General features: G+C 35.3%; 3 protein-coding genes across 3 annotated transcripts; all 3 read left to right on the top strand.

The window, feature by feature from the left end:
* The first annotated feature begins 271 nt into the window (after window positions 1–271).
* On the top strand, window positions 272–9948 carry LOC100377829 (protein phosphatase 1L-like). Its single transcript, XM_002736504.4, has 3 exons — window positions 272–723; window positions 5099–5267; window positions 6257–9948. Exons 1-3 carry the CDS (start codon window positions 352–354, stop codon window positions 6787–6789), a joined length of 1074 nt encoding a protein of 357 aa, XP_002736550.1. The 5' UTR covers window positions 272–351; the 3' UTR covers window positions 6790–9948.
* A 3481-nt stretch (window positions 9949–13429) lies between these two features.
* Window positions 13430–15490, top strand: LOC100377679 (heparan sulfate glucosamine 3-O-sulfotransferase 5-like). Its single transcript, XM_078010773.2, has one exon. The coding sequence runs from the start codon at window positions 13437–13439 to the stop codon at window positions 14694–14696; it is 1260 nt and encodes a 419-aa protein (XP_077866899.1). The 5' UTR covers window positions 13430–13436; the 3' UTR covers window positions 14697–15490.
* A 2690-nt stretch (window positions 15491–18180) lies between these two features.
* LOC146750844 (heparan sulfate glucosamine 3-O-sulfotransferase 5-like) lies at window positions 18181–19849 on the top strand. The gene has a single exon (XM_085493032.1). The coding sequence runs from the start codon at window positions 18221–18223 to the stop codon at window positions 19442–19444; it is 1224 nt and encodes a 407-aa protein (XP_085349158.1). The 5' UTR covers window positions 18181–18220; the 3' UTR covers window positions 19445–19849.
* The last annotated feature ends 2079 nt before the right edge of the window (window positions 19850–21928 follow it).

The raw sequence follows: 21928 nt of genomic DNA, 5'->3' as shown, positions 1-21928 counted from the left end.
TAAATTCTGGTGTAAGCACCATATGAACTATGAACAATGCATGTGAAGCCAGCTGTGGGGTATATTCAATCCTATAGATTTCTCATTGTTTGGTAACTATTTGCTGCAAATGCAACAAAAATCAATATAAAAAATATTACCCACACAGTATCCTACAGGTTACTTGTTTATTGTATAATTTAATTTAATAATAAATAATATATATAGATTATATGTGAGTCATCTCCAAGTACTCGTCACCTTCCCCCCTGTATATAGTGGTATTACCCAAGATGGCTGTCCAATGCTAGAGGTTGTCGAGGTCGGATAGCTGTGTGAAATATTCACTGCTTATTTTGAAACAATTACAAGATGACTTTTGTGGCTTTACTTACGCGGTACATTCGTCAGTTGTGTCTTAAGTATGAAACATGGCTGCTTGTCATTTTATTCGTTTTAATTTATAGCTACATTTTTCACACTGATAGACTACGTTCTGTTATTCGCGGTGCCCAGGAGCAGTTGCACTTACGAGGCGATCGCCGAGAGGAATACGATACCATCGATGCCACGGACACCAGTACACCTAAAACACCGTCACACTGGGATATACGACAAAACAATGTTGCACTGTATGCTATTCAGGGGCGAAGGCCTCGTATGGAGGACCGATATGATATCGTCCATGATGCGGAACACACAGGGCTTTCTATGTACGGCATATTTGACGGTCATGGCGGAGAGGTAAGCCCTTAGTCTTCCGGTCTGTTCGTTTCATTGTAACGACGAACCACCCCAAACCCCCCAACCCCACCCCAGCTCCTGCCCCTATTAACTGAGTTAAATAGTTAGCATCGTATTGACGTATTACCAATGACGCACGTTGGTCAGCGTGTGATCCAGGCCGGGGTCCAGTCCTCACATGTATCATGACAATATGTACGTAAGAACCAAAGAATTTATGACTTCAACGGAGTTCCCAACGTCATTCGCAGTTAGTTACCTATTACGGTCCTGCTAGATAGTTATTATTATTCCATGTGATTAAGTTTTACAAATCAACTTTAGCCTTGGGGTTTTAATGATTGTAATTATATTGACAAATTAATTGTAGGGTTATTGGTCAATTTGACATTTGCTTTATGCAAACTTTGAATGACACCTATGAAGTTCTTGACCACGCCCACTGACCACGCCCACGTTGCTATCCAGAAATTACCAATACATGTAACTGCTAATTCTTAAATTTGAGAATAATACATTATCAGCCAAATTATTTCTTTAGAAATGCCCTTGTAAGTTAAAATAATAACAATTTCCCTGTGGCCAAGCACAAATGCGAATTTTGATGTGGTCACAATGTGCTTAAACCTGGCACAAATACAGATGCAGGACACTAAAACTTGAGTACCCAACATTAAAAATGGGGCTAAAATTTTTGTTTCGTTAAATGTAAAATAACTACCATTTTCTGTTACTAAAATCAAGAAATTATACCCTAAACAACTGTTGTATGAACAATATAACACAATATATTGATTTGTTTGATGCAGACTGTTATAGAGAAGCCTAGAAAAGAGGTGTTTTTTGTTCCTTTTCCAAGTTTCTCAGTCTTTAAATATTAAAACATGGTAACGTAACCATTGCTTTTGGAGTATATCATGCTCAGAGGTAGATCATAAATATTCATCTGTTGATCTTTGAGTATGCAACCTTGAATGTAGCATCCACCTGTCTTATTTTCAAAATGTAAATTTCATAAAACAATGAAAACAAACTCCATATCGAAAAAGTATCAGACTCACTCAAAATATCTATTTATAGATTGTTTTGGATTGCAGATTTACGTCAGATAGAGCAACTCATAGTACGTTGGCTCTTCTCGGTATAAAGTTTGATCTGATATAAAACGTCATAATCATACTCCAACCTGAGATAAAATGTCATGACTGTGCTCAGGTTTTATTCTATAATAACATTTTTGCCTTGCATGTGTGCTTCTATGGATTCACTTCTAATAAAGCACAGTCATGGTGAATCAATCATAAGTAACATTTTACGAACATGGTACAAATTTGGCTTTTTGTGCAAAATTGAATTTCTCTATCAAGTGACAATTTTAATGCGCTATCCTGGCATCAACCAGGCTCGGTCGAACACAAGCACACTGACTTTAGCTCCATGCCTTAACCAAGGTTCCCCCAAAGTCGCATTAGTTAGTGAATGAATCCCGGCCAGTGGAATAGACCTTCCCATTGAGTCTGTGGCACACTCACCCAGGGTAGGGGTCGACCCTTTTGATGTTCAGCCAAAGGTAGGATTTGAACTTGGGTCTACCGGTCATGAGTCTGATGCGACAACCACATTAAGCTACCAGTGACCAGTTTCATATTTTCATTCATACTAAGGGATCTCTCATTTGAAATCATGGGGTGATTAGTAAAATTTTTTTCACAGTGTCATATCTGTGCATTTTTATTTTTGTTGATTGCATGTGCAAAGAGTTTTTCCCCTTCAAAACCTTGCATATCATTTTTTTCTCATTCTCTAGTTTGCAAATTTTTGTTTTGTAGCAAATCTTTCAGCCACTCCCAATATTTGAAATGGTTGGTCCCTTATGTGATGTGATGACATCATGGCAGGAATTCTGTGTGAAATATAATCCATTCAACCTTATGCGATGAGTGCAAAACTAAATGTAACTGAGACAACAAGAACAGCTCCAAATAAAACATGTTAACAATAAATCTGCATTTACAATCTGTTTTTGTTTTTTTTTGCCAAACTTTATAGTCTCACAACACAAGATTACATTCATTGTATGCATGTAAGGTGTGAAAGGTTAAGGTACATGCTTGTCTGAATTACTTTGATGGGGTCTCATATTACTTGTTCTAGTTCTGTAAATGCATTATTATTCACTGAAATTCAAACACAGTAAATCAAAATAGTGAAATTAAATGTCAGTTAAAATAAATGGTTTTACAGTATTAGCTGCACTGTAACAATGCATGCTCACTGCAAATAAACTATTAGCAAGTGTAGTGTTTCTAGAATAGGGGTTTATAATTGGTTCAGCAGACATGTATTCTTGATACTTTTTCAACCCTGCTCAAGTAGAGTAACTGCATTTTACTCATTTACAGTTCAACAGCTGTTGAACTTTGTAAGTAGTGTTTTATTAATGTTTAGATCTGTCATCTCTCTTCAGCTAAAATATTATAGCTTATGAGTAGCCATAGTTGATTGGTGACTTAGTACTTATAAAGGTCACATATGTCGTTGTGTTGTCACAGGAAGCGCTGTTCCAGCGCAGACCTGTGTCATATGACGCCTTACTAGCCGATTTTGGCTAAAATTACGCTCCGCCGCCTCTTTACAACAGTGTTTATACGCGGAACTTGATATTGCTTTTTACAATTTGGGTTGCCTTTGAATCACATATTTTAGTGAAATATTGTTTATAGAGTGAAATATTATTGTCATACATAATTCAATCTTTGAAACAATAGAAACGAACATATAATAACGATAATCAAATTTGTGTTTGAAGTTCAAAAGTAGTTGCATTATTTCCGGTTTCAACTAGTTCGAAAATAGAACGTCCTTGAGCGCAATAAAATCCATCCGAACCAGACTCTAGCAGCGTAAACTTATTGCAATTTGCGCAATTTGGGTCCAGTTTGTTATTACAAGTGTTCTAAGTTTCATTTATCATTATTTAGTAAACAGGTCTCTGAAACGATTTAATATATCCGTAAAATACGTGGCAATCGACGATTGACTTTGAAACGTTCGAACAAACTCTCGGCACACCTTGCGCGATATGCGTCAGATCAGTGTAGAAGACTCCGAACTGCACCGTCAATGTAGAAGACGCCGAACTGCAGCGTCAATGTAGAAGACGCCGAACTGCAGCGTCAATGTCACATATGTACTACAATTAAATTTGCCATAGATAATCATGTAAAAGGGCTATTTTATACAAAGAACCAAAAAGTTAGGTACTAGTAAAAAGTTTTCTTTGTCAAGTTTATCTGTTGTTAGTACCAATTATTAAATTTCAATCACAAACCTTAATGGCTTTGAGGTATAACATTAAATAGAACAGTTGAAATACAACATGCCAGCCTTTGCAAATAATTATTTCCAAAGAACAGAGGATTACATTAACTATACAATTATACAGTTATGATATATATAGTACTACTTTTAATTAATAAAACATGCTGCCATTTTTCAAATCTATAATGACAACAGCATTGCACATATCCGTAATGTCAATCATTTCTTCTGGAAAATTATTCAATTCCCTGTGTGTACAATGCCATAAAAAAACATGCAGCTGCGTGTGTGTACAGTCGTATTAAAATAGCTACATGTATTGAAAAAAACGTTGTTCAAATGTCATGATGAAAGTAAAACAGAAATTTTATTAAATTATTTTGGCACTGTTATGTAAAATAATGAATATCTGTCATCAAAAATGAGTACATAATGGAAACTTTATAATTGTTCTGTATAAACTTCAGCCATGCTTTGAAAATGCCAATGATAAGATAAATTAATTAAACCAAATAGACATATTACTGGTAGTAATTGCATGTCATATTACTATATTGTAGATGATTTCATACTATTACCTGGGTCATGGAAAACTAATAATCTTCTGCAACAGGGGGATTATAATTAAATTAGATAACTTTATTAACAACAAATGTTGCATTTTAAATTAGCATTATGATATACTTTATTTATAAAGATGGTATTATATACAGTTGATTTTTTTTCAAGCTGATTGTTTTGGTTAGTCAAATGTCTTCTTATTTTATTCCTGCTGATTGGTTAAATCCATCCATTCCATCTGATTGGTCAAATCCATCCATTCCATTTGATTGGTCAAATCCATCTATTCCTGTTTGTTGGTCAAATCCATTCATTAATTCTGATTGGTCAAATCCATTCATTAATTCTGATTGGTCAAATCTATTCATTAATTCTGATTGGTCAAAGTTGCTTTATGTACGTACATGTACTCCAAAAATGTGTGTGGTTGTGAACATTTTACCCAATTTATTAATATTTCTTCTTTACATTTCTCTCTATATATATTTCTCAGTTTGCATCAGATTTTGTTGAAAAAATACTTTCCAAATCTGTGTTGGCACGGGAGATGGAAAACACCATGAATAAAGGGATACACGGCCACTCACAAATATTAACAGAAGAAATCCTTTCTACAGACCACCAGTTACTGAGTGTAGCCAAGATTAGCAACGATGTAGCAGGTATAATTGACATATCTTATGATGTAATATCATGCAAACAAACACACAAATTACAATATGCAATAATGTCATGGTATTTAAACATACTGATACTAAGTGAACCTTTTAAATTATTTTATTGAATTATTAATCATAATATGATATTTAACCTACTGATACTAGTTGCAATGCTCTGAAATATTCTATTGCACTACTACTTAATGCATATTATGATATTTAAACATACTGATACTACCATAATTGAAGCCTTTAAATTATTTTATTGGTTTATTGAAAACATAATATGATAACCTACTGATACTAATTGCATAACTCTGAAATATTCCGTTGCACTATTACCCAAAGGTTATCGCACAGAGCATGTTTGAATTTCATTTAAACAAACAATATATTTTACACATGTTGTGTACATCACTCATCGAACAGGATGTGACACGCCGACCACCCCGCTTTAATACATATAGTGATATTTAACATACTTATACTAATTAAAACACTCTGAAATATGTAATACCCTGATATTTGAAATGCTATATAATACAGTCATTATTATTATTACACTTTCTCTCAGTGTGAGAGATGGTTTTTCCATGCTTTAAGCCTCTACATATAACAGAGAATTAATTTTAATACTGTAGAATACTTTATTTTCGCTTGGAATTTATTTTCGCCATTTTCGCTGAAGGGAAGATTCCGTGAAAATAAAATCCAGCGAACATACTTTTTTTCCTATATTTCACATTAAACTCATCAAAAATCAGTGAAAATAAATTCCATACAAAAGGCCCAAAAAGCCTTTTCAGCGAAAATTAATTCCAGCGAAAATAAAGTATTCCACAGTATATTGCTAAATGTGCAATATTCCTGTGAAGTATGAGTACATCAGTACTGACATATACCCAACTATGGAGATATATTCTGTCTGATTTCAGTAAATCACACAATCATCCGTACTCATTATACTGTAAATGCATTGTTATTTTCTCCAGGAACTACTTGTCTCTTTGCCATGTTGGATGACAAAAACAAAAATTTGATTGTTGCAAATGTTGGGGACTCAAGAGGAGTGTTATGTGACCACGATGGGAAAGCTATTCCACTGTCATACGACCATAAACCACACCAGTTAAAAGAAAGAAAAAGAATTAAACGAGCTGGTGGATTTATTAGCTACAATGGAGTGTGGAGAGTGGCAGGAATTCTAGCAACATCAAGAGCACTTGGTGATTATCCTCTCAAAGAAAAAAACTTTTTAATAGCAGACCCTGATATCCTAACCTTTGACCTTGACGAATTAAATCCACAGTTTATGATACTTGCCACAGATGGATTATGGGATGCCTTCAGTAATGAAGAAGCAGTTATGTACATCAAAGAGAGGCTAGATGAGCCTCATTTTGGTGCTAAAAGTCTGGTGCTTCAAGCATATTACAGAGGTTCACTAGATAATATTACAGTCATGGTAGTGAACTTTTTGAAGACAAATGGCAAGAATTGGGTCAAAGAAGAGCGGAAGTTGTAATTTCAGCTATGTGTCCATATCAAAAAAGTTGTATGTTGACTGTAACTGTATGTCTACTGCATTGTGCAGCACCTGTGTATAGTTGTATAGTTAGATTTCACCCATAATTATGTTCTCCAATATGAAGGCATTAATGTATGAAATAGAAGTTATTTTGTCATCAACACAAATGGTTCTGCAGCTAGTCACGAAGTATGTCATTAATATTAGAAATCTGTCATGCAGAATTCAGAATTATTCTTAGATTTTTATAGAAAAAAAAGAGGACAAAATAGGCGCAGACATTAAAAGAAATCCCTAGCTGTATCTACATAGTGTCTCTTTTTGTCATGATGCTGCTCAACTTTGATTAATGGCTTGATGACGTTGGAAAGAAGCGGTCAGCAGGAACATAGAATCCGCTTTGACTTGAAGTTTGGTCAAGGAATAAAGGTGTCCTGAATAATTTTTAATTTGAATTGAATGACTGTTCAACATTAGCAAGTTTTGTAATAAATGTCACGGATGAGATACTCTTTTATTTTAGGCACTTTTTAATTAAAACATTTTGAAGTGTACAGTATTATGCTGTGAAAATTTTAACTCTATTTTCAGTAGAACAAAAAGTCAAAAATGTAATTTTTTAAGACATAATTTATACAACTTCATGTGTTTTACAAATATCCATCTACATGAGAAAAGTCTTCATAAAGTATATAATACATTACTTATGAATGGACATTAAAATAGTTGTTTCAATTTGTGTAATTATCATTTGAAAATGAAACTCCGGCACGAATAATGTGATAAGGCAAATTAGCATACTTTAAACTACTGAAAATTTTTACTTGGAATTTATTTTCATTTTTTTGCTGAAGTGATGAAAAATATCTTTTTTCCATATTTTACATTCAACGCATTAAAAATAATTGAAAAGAATCCTTAATACAAAACAGCCAAAAAGCATTTTCAGAAAAAATGCTAAAAGCTAAAATAAAGTATTTTACAGTATATCTCTGTAAATTTCTGTGCACACTCAACAATTTAAAATAGTTTCAACACCTCTTGTCCGATTGTTTTGAAATTTTGATTGATTGTATCAAAAGAATAACCAAGACAAACTTACCCTATCCCGTTTTTATCATCATGAATGGATGTTTCAAATGATATCAGACAGCACAATGGATAAAAAGTGTTAAGGCTAATTTTTTATGATTTTTGACTAGAATTGGTGTATTTGACACAAAAATCAAGCCCATTTCATGAATCACACATAATTACTGCATTTTTGATGAGCTGCCATATCCACCTTTCTGAATATACCGCTATATAACATGTCGTATCTCTATTAATTGCATCTGTATTTAAAAGTTTGGTTTGAAAGGTGCATCTCATCTTTAATTTGAGGTAAGCTAGGCAAGTGTACATTTAAAATTAGTTTTCATTAATTATAATACTGTAAAATACTTTATTTTCACTTGGAATTAATTTTCGCTATTTTCGCTGCGCTGAAGGGTTGATTCAGTGAAAAAAAAATCCAGCGAATATACCTTTTTTCCTATATTTTACATTCAACTTGACAAAAATCAGTGAAAATAAATTCCATACAAAAACACCCAAAAAGTCTTTTCAGCGAAAATTAATTCCAGCTAAAATAAACTTTTTTTTATTGTATTATAGTATTATTTTTTTATTTTTGTGTGCCAGGTGACAGTTCTGGACATTGAATGTCATTGTTGTCTTTCTCAAATTTTTTTTCAAGGCCAAAGTGTTGACACATAGTGCATTTTTGCCACAGAAGCCATATTCATGTTTGGGTCTACATGACAATGACAATTTAGTGCGTTAGTCCAGCGTCAACCAGACCTGTAACAAAGGCACCCCCAAAATTGCATTTGTTAGTGACTGAATCTCAACCAGTAGATTTAGCCTTCCCATTGAGTCTGTGACACACCTACTCAGGGTAGTGGTTGACCCCATTTGGTGATCATGAGTCATTTGATGATTTCTAGATGTGTGCACACTGTCTACTGGTTTATCCTGATCGCTCTAGCATACATTGCTGTAAAATTTACTTTGATTAATGTTCTATTATCAGCAGCTGGTATACTGGAATTCAGGTCATGGTTATTTATTTATCAAATAGATATGATTAGATGAATTTCTACAATTTAACTAACAATGGTTCATAATGATGATTCAGTTAAAATCATGTAATTGCAAAATTTTAGGTTAACTTTCATCTTCATATACTACTCAAATCTAAACAGGTTCACATTTTAGTTTGAATTGAATGAAATTATTTTAAAACTTATGATAAATAAAACTACAAATCTTGTTTAATTATCAGACACAAATTTCTCACGTAGACTTGAATCGTGAAAATCTTGTCAGATAATGCTGAAGTTGCTTGGTGTGGTATTTACAGTGATTGAACTATTAGTGTAAATTTTACTTGTGCATTGAATGATTACAGAGGCTGTAACATTCTGTAAGTAGAGTGTTCAAGGCAGTGCACTGATAAATAAATCAAACACCAGCTGCTGAGGTACATGCAGGTCACAAGTGATACGAGAAGAATTTATTGTGGGATAGAAATGAGCACAAAACTTTAATATTCTTTTAGATATACGTTATATTAATTTCATATTTCATACTTCAGCATCTTGCTTGAATCTACTTAGTTGTAATTGTTGTCAGAGATAATTTATTGTTTTCTTTTATTCACGTAATAAATTTACAAGAATGATGCAACACTCTATAAATCGTGTTAAATCATGGTATAAGGTCACATCATGAATGTGAATACATGTAACAGTTGAGTTTATTATCTGTCTTGGAGGCCAAATGGTGGGTTATATGCGTAGTGCCTTCAAGAGCTAACATACTGGTCAATGACTTATTTTGTGACAGTTGTACATCAGCCAATTGCACACAAACTGGTGTGTATTCCCTTAACTTATGCAAATGTCTTTATAATTATGTACTATACTCAAATATTTGTTTGTTTTATGATTCTTGTCTAGTTCAGTCATTGTGTGAATTCTTTGTTATCTGTGTTCAGATGTTCAGTTAGATTGGTGAAAAATTATTATTTGTATTATTTCACGAATTTTTGTAGCTATAGATATTGTCTGACTATACAGGTGTACATTAAACGAGCATTCTTCAAACATCTCATTTCATGTGTGTTCTTCCGTTTGCCCGCTTTCCCAATGCTGCCTGGGTAGGATGGGTGTAATTGGCAGCAACTTAATAAACAATACAAATTGCAGTCTTTCTGTAGTTTTTATAGATTATGGCATCGCTAGCCAACACCAATTTGGTTATTAAGATATCATCTAAATACCTGGTAGACAAATATGGGTAGGAATCCCACTGTTGAAGCAGACATGTAGGCATTTATGGAAACAGACATCTGTGTAAGACAAAGTATAAAACAATAATTTAATACCATAAACACCTTGAATCATAATCCTACAAAAGCAAATAGATATAGAAAAAGAGCACAGTCCTACTTTAAGGTAGCCTTGGCCCTAAATTTGTTACCTTTCGAATGTGATGCTTTTGAAATACATGTAATAACCAAAACGTGACTTTAATAAAAATGGCATCACATCTAAATAAGATAAATACATCCTTATATTGGTCCAATAATAGTAACTTAATTAACAATACCCCAGAACTAGTTTTGATTATTTGATTCGTAGCATGTCACAGCATTTACAGTAAAAGAAAATTTATACTTATTTACTGTATTTTGTTCGCTGGGTGTGTTTACAAATATATATGTAAAAACAGTATAATCCATTTTTGAGAAAACAAGAATTTATAAGCACTGTGATGACGCAATGTGTTGATGCGACTTTCAGTTTGTATTAAAGCTGTGAAAAATAATGACCATATAAATTTGAAAATAAAAATCTGGTTTATTATGAAGTACTACTCGACAAAGTATTTGGGTAAGAACATTAATATGGAATGATACTGTATCGTATAGGTATGCCGAAGGTCTCATCGCGTGCGCCCGCTGTGGTGGAAATGAAATAAACTTTCTTCACAGAGAACTAGGAAATCATCATTTGGTTAGGCATGTACATCGGCCTACAACACGGCGTTTGTACGCAAAATATTACGGCAAGCCTACAGAGAGATCATTCGCGGAGTCTCAAAGCAGAATTAAGCTCTGGCGGCGATAATATTCATGCAAAGTACAGTCCCTCAACACCTCTGTGCAAAGCAAACCGTTTTCGTTCGAGTTTCGCAAATGTGAAAACGCGCCCTCTATCAACATATACTGCGTAGCTCGCCAGAAAGTTGTGTTTCTCCACGTTGTTGTAATAGTTTAATTCAATATTATATCGCAGTTACCCAAACGACCAAGAGGATGGCAACAAAACACGACGTTCTAGAGTGACGTCAGCAAGATATCGATTTGTGCAAGTTTGTAAAGTTCTGATTCACAATGAGAAAGCCCGGCCTTTGAAAGCCGGGACTGCCTGCAAAGAATTCTTCACGAGTGCAGCCAGCGAACAAAAAGTTTAAAAACATGAACATTTGCAAACATATTCTAATCTAACTACTTGACAAACTAAATTAGAAAGGACAGATTTATTTGGGGGGAAAAAAGCTGTTCATTTCTGCCCTCCACTAACAATACACAGTTTCTCCCCCATTTCCTTTATCAATATAGGATCTTCGACCCGTCAATGTTTCTTCTAAACTACTGTAAAATACTTTTTTTGCTGAAGGAATTATAAAATTCAGCGTATATTCTTTTTCCTTATATTGACGTGCAGGTGCAACGTAAATCGACGTAAGGGGCGTACCATTCGTGCTTTCAAAGTTTTAACGTGAAAAAAGCAAGGTGTTAAAATTAGGGAAATAATGCAATTCCAGCTCATATAATGTTAAACCAATCTTCCCTACATCCTACTCGATTCCCCGCAATTGAGCTCTACCTGATGCCCACTAATCATATGAATATAAGGAAAATAAAATCAATCTGAAATGCCCACTGCCCTATTAAATAGTGTATTTTCCTCCTGCCCTGCCCACTATAAATTCTAAAAAATAACGCCCTACGCCCACCACCCTTGTGTTTTTTTTTGTTTTTTTATTGAGACCATTCGTCTTCTAGTGCGTTCGTACAGGTATTTAAAAACCCCACGTAGCCATATTGTTATTCATATCTGAATATCGTGGAGGTAGAATGGTCATGTAAAACAACACGGAGCTGTACACCAGGTGTGGCTTCTAACAGGCCACAATTCCTTATGAGAGAAAAAGGGCGCTCTCACATACGATTCCTCAACTGGCTATATGAAAATATTTTTGTATGTATTTTGTTCAAGAATTAAACATCTGACCCAAGACGGTCGCAGGGGATGCAAGTAATTTTAAGACTCTTTTTTTTTGTTTATTATTTTTTTTATGTTTTATTTTTAGAATAATCTAGTTGACATGAACACGTTAGATATTGTTCCCAGTGTAATTAAGCGAAATAAGGCTTGTTCTATATTCATGTGCCCATAGAGGGCGATGTTGCGGTTACAATGATGTACAAATGCACACTGGGTGGTGAACACGCCATTATTTATTTACTAACTATTCTCTTATTGTCACACGTCACTTTAATAAACAATACTACTACTACTACTACTACTACTACTAAAATGCAAAGCGTATTTGATGAATTTGTATCAATTTATTCGCGTGATACGCCAACATGGTGGCATGAACTTATACTTGTTTACGTGTAGTTTATAGTTGTATTTGCGTGGAAGATATCAAAATATGTACAAACCGTAACGGATGGACCATGATTTGTATGGGTTACAAGACCCAATTTGTATCTGTAGATGATATTTATATCGTCGAATTAATCAAATGTATATTATGTGTTTATTAGATTTAGCTAGCTTAAATATCATAGACAATATATATATATATATAGCTTAGCTATTTCTATTCGAAAGGCACTATTGTAGTGATTATCACACTATCAGTGTGATTGACCTGTCGACAGGCTTTTAAGGGTTGGGTTTTCTTAGAAATGTTGTTTTACTTCAGATGTGAATCTAGCCTGACAAGTTGGCGTAGGTGGCGCCCTGGACTGCTGCAATGTTGGTGGGGATCGCAACAGTCCAGGGCGCCACCTACGCCAACTTGTCAGGCTAATGTGAATCAATAATTATAGTTATGTAATACTATACTACTTTATTCGCGTTCTCATTATGCACGTGATGATGAGTGTGATGCTCTTAATTAAGTGATCAATACCAATTAGAAATACCAGTATGCCACACGAACATTCTTTTACATTATGCATTATTTCACCCACGTCAGTGTTTTAAATGTTCGAATAGGGAACCGCTAACATTATACTGTAACTAATCAGGCAGGATTCAAAATGTTGTTCATATAAGCAGTGGTTATTGGTTAGACACCCTAAATCGAAATCAATCATCATGTTTAGGATGTGTGTTTTATAAGGCGGCGCATTTTACCACGATGCTAAATCATCGTTGCGATGTGAACGGAACCATTGTTGGAACTTACAAATTGTAAATTGATTTATTCGTGGCACCACCTGTCACCATGGTAGTCGCTTTCTTTCATATTGAATGCCGGGAGCTGAAAATTCCAGCAACAGTGGACTCGGCAAAATGGTACCCAACACATCTGAGGAAGGTATTTCTCAATATTTCGACGCAGGATGTTTCACTGTGTTATTCGCAAAGCGGTTCTTCGTAGCTGTCTTTACTATTACAAGTATATTTTTTGTTTTGTTGTTCAACACATGGGCTTACCCGGACCTTGCGCCGCGGTCAGTAGTTGACACCGGAACGAACTGTCTGTGCCAAGAAAGGAGAGAGGTCTTCGAATCACCGCGCCTGGGTGAACTGAACGGAGAGATGGATGTGGATAGTAATATCACTAACCAACATATCAACTCTACTATGCCGTTAGATATCAAACCAACATGGGAAGCAAGTCATAACGCCACTGCTTACTACCAGGAAAGAAGAAAACATTCTTGTTATTACCCTATCAACCCAGTATCCATGTTTTCAAAAACAGTTCCTTCGAAAGAATTCAAAGAAAAAGGGTGCAAGAAACGGCTTCCCGAAGTAGTTATTGCTGGAATGAGAAAATGCGGAACTGGAACCTTGATGAATTTTCTCAATTTACATCCAAATATTGCAATTACCAATCATGAAATACATTACTTTGATAATAATTACGATCATCACGGCGACACAGAATGGTATCGTGAACAGATGCAATATTCTTCTAAAACACAAATCCCGATCGAGAAGACTCCAACCTACTTCTTCCGACCGTACGATGCTCCCATGCAAATGACAAGAACGCTAACGGATAAGGTCAAGATCATAGTCATACTATGTGATCCGGTAAGACGCGCAGTTTCTGATTATCTAGAGTTTGTTCGAAAGTTTGATCAATCATCCCTCGGTAATATTTACTCGAGAAAATACTTAGCAGAGACATTCGAGGAATCCGTGATCGACAACAGAAACGAAATCCAAGTTTATAACGAAATCGTTGACGTTGGAATTTACGTTAAATATGTGCACCGATGGCAGGAATATTTTTCATTTGAGCAATTACTGTTTCTTGATGGAGATCAGTTTAAAAAAGAACCCACCACAGAATTACGAAGAGTCGAAATATTTTTAGGACTGGAACCGTTCTTTCGCAGTGAACATTTTTATCTAGACGAAGACAAGGGATTCTTCTGCGCCAGTTTCCCACAACCAAGTTGTATGAATGCTTCAAAGGGACGTTCACATCCAGATGTTGATCCTGATGTACTGAAACAGTTGTGTGAGTTTTACAGGCCATTTGACGATGCTCTCGTGAGAACGACCAACCGCGAGTTTTCGTGGATTGGGAAATGTTGATAATAGGCCATACGCAGGTTTTTGATGCACGTCATCGACGTTTAAGTATTTGGTTCATCACACACATTGCTGTCCAGTCATACAAACAAATTAGGCAAATTTTGTTCAAGATATTGTGCTGTTTCAAACCAAAATTTCACCTACCATCACCTACCAGTGATTATTACAAACGAAACAACATATTGTGAAACGTACACTATCACGAGATACTGAAATCCGTAAGTCGTCTGCGAAAGAAGTCGACGTTCTCGGCAGCATGACAAAATAATTAATTAATTAATCAAGCTAACATTTCTAATTTCCTATTTCTCTTTTTCACCAATATTATTTTGGTATGTCATGTTATTAGACAGAGTTACAACTGAATGTGGTCGTTCTCTTTGTGGGTCTCTTGCGACGTGTACAATGAGTGTAATATACATTATTTGTTTGACCATAAATTCGATCGCGTGTTTCTCTGCGACCAGCTTCATTCAATCGAAGGCAACAGATCCTAAACTTTCAATTATTGCCTGATAGTTACATAAATTGTTTTATGGCCTAATAATGATTAATTAACACGTCGGCAAAGGAACAGACTCAGGCTGCCACATCGCTGGTTATTATTTTTGTGTTCACACCTTATTGACAAATAACACGTGAAATAAAATAAAATCATGCGCAATTCCCACGTGACACCATAGACACGATGCGGTTTAATTACACGCTGCTTCATGAAACTTTCTATTATTATTATTACATGTATTATTATTTTATTTTGTAAAGATGAATGAATAAAGTATAAATTACCAAAAGTCACAAGCCTGGTAATAAATGTATAACAACATCTGAAAATAGTCCCATTTCTGTTTTTATTTTCCAATGATATTGATTTCCCCCAAAATAAATAACTCTGAATGATTAGTCTCTATTTGTAATCTGATCACATTGAAAGAGGGCAGATAATCGGCTGGCTTCGTCATATTTGCACGACAGATTATCATGAACGATATGACAATTACAAGTTAGGACAAATCTACCATCTGTTGCCATGCCATTAATTGTAAAAAAAAAATGTATGATTAGTTGGTGCCACATTTTTCAGGACAATATAATGCGTAAATATCATATTTACCAAGCCCTGATTCATCGCCATAATGAAATAAGGCATACGTCATAATGAAAAAACAAAACAAATCATCTTAAGATTTTCTATTCGTGTCGCTATTATTTCGTGAATTCTGTATATAAAATACCTATTTCGGTGTTGTATAAATCACATGCTAAGATAAAGTGCATTTCATCTTCTTGTTGTTTACAATGTTTGCAAAGTTTATCTTGAATTTGTGTTTTTTGGCCTTTGGTGACGACCGATTCAATTTGTAGGTTGTGGCTACCAGTTGTGAAATAGACCATTTTCCGTACATTGCGAGAATCACGCGTTATGCGTGAAATCGAACGTAAAAACAGGACAAACAAAGGTCATAGCGTCGTAGTGGCGTCAAACATCGCGTGGGATTCGACAAACGCGAAAGTATTTTGGGGACATTTCCATGCTTAATAATGTGCTGTCCACATTTGATGATAGGCAATTTCGATTAAGTAAGGGTATTCGGAAGCAATATTCTTCTGTCGAAGATTGGCCGGTCGGTGTGAGCTACGAAATAAGGAAATTCGAGTTCAAAATCAAATCGTTCGATTTTTGCAGCAGACGTTCGACGCGCGTCTTTCATGCATCTCGCGAGATCTCGCAATTGTACGGAAAATCACCTATTAGTTTGTTATCATTCGTGATGTTCAATACATTTAGGCAGGATGAAATGTTGGTGTCAGTTTAAAAAAAAATATATTTTCTAATTGTGAGTCCTCTCTTCTAATATCAGCCATCCATATATTTTTGTAGTGTTCATTTTATAATGTAATATTTTGAAATTGTTGTAGTGTATCAGTGTTGTAGTGTTTCCTTAATTTGTGAAGCCCTTCCTATCATGAGCCAATATACCAACGTTGTTCAAGTTTCTTGATTTCATGGTAGTTAAAACTTATAGGATTGTTGTAAATATTTTGATAATCTTTAATTGCCAGAATTTGAAATCAACGAGAGTCTCCCAGTTTTATGTTGGCATACAATAGCATTTTTTCTATTGCTTGTTTTAAAAATATGTTTGCAGAACTTTAAATGAACTTTTCTGTTTTTGTTTTCTTCCACTCGTTTATATTTATGTGATACATTATGTTATGCGCTGGGGATATGACACCAAATTGATTATTTTTGTTTTTGCAATAAATGTTTTAATGTCATTACATTATACATATGTTATATAATAACTGGTGCCAATATCACGTGTGTCCGTATTGTGTTCACTGACTTTGTTATCATGGACAATTAAAACACACTGATTATGACAAATTCAAAGTATAATTGACTTGCATGACAGCTGATACCGTCACGGCCTCGTCAATGACCCCCCCCTCCTATATAAAAGCCTGCAACATTCGTAAATATCGTCATAAATACTCACAAATAAGTATAGTTTAAAATCATCGTTTGCAAATCACAAATATTTATTATGATGTCGAACCCAGTGGTGGACGGGCATATATAAGCATATTTCGTTCAGTGAAATCATTCAATTCAATTTAATGTTAATATATTCATCATGCAGCTGACAAACACATCTTGTTAGAAAGTATATTGACTGCCACAACAGCCGTAAACGTGGACATGTACGTGTTGTTCTTGACCAATATATCGATCAGATCACAGCGAATCTGACGGCACCAGGAAGTCATAATAATTGTTATCTGATAAGCGCATTATCGGCATCATTTAATGGATATTGTACTCGACCACAATGTTTGTGTCAAAGATTAGTACAATAACCGTACTATGTTTGTGTCAGGGATTAGCCAGTTTCATACCAATATGACCTTTACTGAAAAGAGAAATTGATTCCTAACATTGGTGGGTCTCAATCTATTAGCTACACATCTACAGGTGCCATGTTATAGACTGTTTTGTTGACGAACGACATCGACATAACTAAAAGTGCCATTTTCGTCGTAGGCGGTTGTCTAGATTTTTCGATGAGGGTATTTCAGTTTTAATAATATGAGCGAAATTGAAACAACACTCCAAGTTCGAGTCGTGCAATTGTAAAAGTGAAAATGCGTGGGATTGTTTCATCAGATTTGGTCATCATTCCGTGATTCATCAACCTCCTGGAGGAGCTTAAATGTTACAAAAAAATTACGAACAAAAATTAATCAAATTACACTGGCTAAGAGTTTAAAGAACAACAAATAACAGGCTCAATAACATTGGTAACAAAAACTAAAAATAACAAAACAAAGATTTTATCAAACTTACCCCCGAATTCCACCAGCCCCCGTCCTTTATGAAAATGGAAGCTCCCTTAAACTGATATATTCATAATACGTGTTTATTCTGCCATACAAAACGAAATTCGTGTGTGAGGGAAGGTAACGAAAGGTAAAACAGCGACTCGTCTAGCATATCAATAACTGTGCGGCTCATTACGAATATGTTACTTCCAAGGTCTTTCTACATATATATCTTCGCAATTGCCGGTATATTTATTGTTTTTTTGTTCAACACGTGGAACTACTCGGACCTTGCTCAGCGGTCTGTAGTTGAGACAACAGCGGATAAGAACAGTTTATGCCTAGAACCGCTGCATCAAGAAGGGGGAGAGGTCTTAGAATCACCGCGCCTGGGTGAACTTAACGAAGAGATGGGCGTGGATAGTGATATCACCGCTCAACATCTCGACTCGACTACTAGGCCGTTAGATATCAAACCAACGTGGGAAGCAAGTTATAACGCCACTGCTTACTACCAAGAAAGAAGCAAACATTCTTGTAATTACCCTATCAATCAAGTATCAATTTCCTCAAAAACTGTCCCTTTGAAAGAATTCAAAGAAAAAGGGTGCAAGAAACGGCTTCCCAAAGTAGTCATTGCTGGAATGAGAAAATGCGGAACTGGAACCTTGATGAATTTTCTCAATTTACATCCAATTAATGCAATTACCAATCATGAAATACATTACTTTGATAATAATTACGATCATCACGGCGACATAGAATGGTATCGTGAACAGATGCAATATTCCTCTAAAACACAAATCCCGATCGAGAAGACTCCAACCTACTTCTTCCGACCGTACGATGCTCCCTCGCAAATGATAAGAACGCTAACGGATAAGGTCAAGATCATAGTCATACTATGTGATCCGGTAAGACGCGCAGTTTCTGATTATCTAGAGTTTGTTCGAAAGTTTAATCAATCATCGCTCGGTAATATTTACTCGAGAAAATATTTAGCAGAGACATTCGAGGAATCCGTGATCGACAGCAGAAACGAAATCCAAGTTTATAACGAAATCGTCGACGTTGGAATTTACGTTAAATATGTGCACCGATGGCAGGAATATTTTTCATCTGAGCAATTACTGTTTCTTGATGGAGATCAGTTTAAAAAAGAACCCACCACAGAATTACGAAGAGTCGAAATATTTTTAGGACTGGAACCGTTCTTTCGAAGTGAACATTTTTATCTAGATAAAAATAAGGGATTCTTTTGCGCCAGCTTTCCACATCCAAGTTGCATGAATGCTTCAAAGGGACGTTCACATCCAGATGTTGATCCCGATGTACTGAAACAGTTGTGTGAGTTTTACAAACCATTTGACGATGCTCTCGTGAGAACGACCAACCGTGAGTTTTCGTGGATTGGGAAATGCTGATAACTAAGAATTGCATTTACTCGACGCCATCGCTTCACAGATCACAAGAACCCATATTCTACACTGGACATGGGTCGTACATGAACAGCCAATATTTATTATCATCACTCAGCTCACCAGGCAGTGGATACATAACTCATTTGACGCACATGTTGCTCAGTGTATTTGATAAGTGATGAACCACGCATTTTACGCAGTATTCAGGGTAAACATGTTATATTTTAAATCGATTGTAATATTATGCATATTTTCACGTGCCAGCCTGTGGCTGTTCATTGTCATACAATAAAAGCTCATCAAATATGGCGATATGGTGTACAATTATGTTTATTTCCGACAAATATCATTATTTGTCAAACTGATATACTAGTAATAAATGATAATGTTTGCTCTTCCTGTTTATAATTTGTTCAGACAATTCATTGTTTTAACTGTAATCTCCCACTTATTGTACATGTTATGTATAAACATTCAGTATCACCACCGTGTGTTTCATCCCACCGGGTTGGTTGCTGACGTCACTCTATGTGAGGGTTTCAGGTTCAAGTGGTATTTTGTTCGAATACGTCAAAAAATATGCTGTCTCGATCGCGGCCGGTCGTACAATTAGTGATTCATCGCCTATTATCGCCGGTAAATGTTAGATTTGAAGTACAGCCAAATACGATGATGTCATACTTTACCCATAATCCTTTGCTGAAGAATCAAGATGGCGGTCTACATATATTGATGAAAAATTGAATATCTAGAGAATGAAAAGTGATATAAAAAAACTGTAAATTGCATGTTCTTACATTTGCCGAGCTCTTTCATCGAGGGGTATTATGTTGTTAGCCGAGACGTGTGCGTAACGAGACAGGACACCACGCCCCCAGAAATCCGTAAACGATCTGTTAGCATACATTCTAGTGAAATATGTGATAGTTTTTATTTGCAGATTGCATGAGCAGGTGCGGACTGTGATTGTAAGAATTGTGTTCGATCACGGTTCGATTTGGTCAAAACTATCCGACAATTCAGTATAAATGGTATTGAGATTTGGTCTATGGTCATGTGTACCGGTTTCGGGTTCTAGGATTCTTTGCGCAACTATATACGCTATCCCAAATATACAAGTATCCGCCACCATATTTTCAACATAATCACATGATAACCATACATGATAATTACAATATAGTTCCGTGATAATGTTACCCCCTATTTTAGTCTTTGCCCTAGCCTGAGACAGAGAACCTTTCCTGGCGTATATGAAACTAAAATTAGCGGCGTTTGTAGTTGAAAGATAATTTCAGTTTTCAATCAAAAGCATTGGCGTTTTAGTATGTTTTGATGAAATTGAGCGCATAACACATGAGAATATCGTTTTTGTCGTAATAAAACACTCAGTGGGTAACAAATGTTTCGATGTTCAGTTGTGTTTTATAATAGGGCATTGAACTTAATTTTCACATGACAGATTGAAAAAATATTCCTGAAAAAAGCGAGAAATGAGAAAAAATAGAATGAAAAAAATCGCAATCACTCCCAACACTACACTATTTCTTATGTTAGGCATTTTCATTTGTTTTATTGTCGAAAACTCAACACATACTGTGACCTAATTTATTAATCGTTTCACTCTTACTTTGCGTAACCAACTAATTAGTACAACCGGAAATTGATTAAAATTAAAGTTGTTATCCATAAGAAACATGAAACCATCAAAATTGCCCTTATAAACAGCCATTTAATTCACATTGGCGTGGGAGGAATAAGACGGTACTTATGTTTATTCCTGTTGACAAGTTTGACCACCTAGTTTGCCTTTCACCATGACCATTTGCATACAAACAAAAGCTCTAGCAAATCCGATTTGACTACGTGTTCTAAGGTGTGGCACTTGGAAATAAGTGTTGTGAAATGTGGCAAATGTCCAAATGCTATGGGTAATAATATCGGCTAAATTTCCACTAGAAACGAGTATACATGTATACCCTTATGTACGAAACCTATGAATTTGATTCAAGATAAGGAAACTGCATTTATTCATATAAATACAGAGAAAAGAGAATAATTTCTTGGAACACTAAATATGACAATTGCCTCACTCTCCGATTTGGATGCTAATCCTCCAGCCACATAGCTCCCGACGAGGAGATGGATAGTCAAGAAAAACATTGATTGAAGCATTGCAAAGGACTGAACAGCTATCACGGTTTTACATCACAACCCCCAAAAGAACACAATATGCAAAGCAAGGAATATCCACAAACATATCGAAAAAGAGATTGCAAGACCCCCCTCCCCCAAAAAAATACAGGCATATACTAACTTTCTATGATCTTTATTTTCTCCAAGTGATCCATAGTAGAACGAGATGTTTATTTTAATATTCGATGCAGCCATAACTTGAGGGGAGTTAACACATGATTTGCAAAATGCCTTGATTAATAATTGCCTTGATTAGCGTCTAAGTTACAGGGCAACATTATTTTGATTTGTCAG

This window comes from Saccoglossus kowalevskii, chromosome 1 (genome assembly GCF_978046115.1).
Source record: "Saccoglossus kowalevskii chromosome 1, keSacKowa6.1, whole genome shotgun sequence".
NCBI classification, from domain to species: Eukaryota; Metazoa; Hemichordata; class Enteropneusta; family Harrimaniidae; genus Saccoglossus; species Saccoglossus kowalevskii.
Note: the sequence above shows the minus strand (reverse complement) of the source record. Positions and strands in the feature narration are given on the sequence as shown.

Coding starts and splice junctions, on each gene's coding strand:
- LOC146750844 (XM_085493032.1), top strand. CDS start 18,221: ATGTTACTTCCAAGGTCTTTCTACATATATATCTTCGCAATTGCCGGT.
- LOC100377829 (XM_002736504.4), top strand. CDS start 352: ATGACTTTTGTGGCTTTACTTACGCGGTACATTCGTCAGTTGTGTCTT. Junction 724..5,098: donor TTGACGGTCATGGCGGAGAG/GTAAGCCCTTAG, acceptor TATATTTCTCAG/TTTGCATCAGATTTTGTTGA. Junction 5,268..6,256: donor GATTAGCAACGATGTAGCAG/GTATAATTGACA, acceptor TATTTTCTCCAG/GAACTACTTGTCTCTTTGCC.
- LOC100377679 (XM_078010773.2), top strand. CDS start 13,437: ATGGTACCCAACACATCTGAGGAAGGTATTTCTCAATATTTCGACGCA.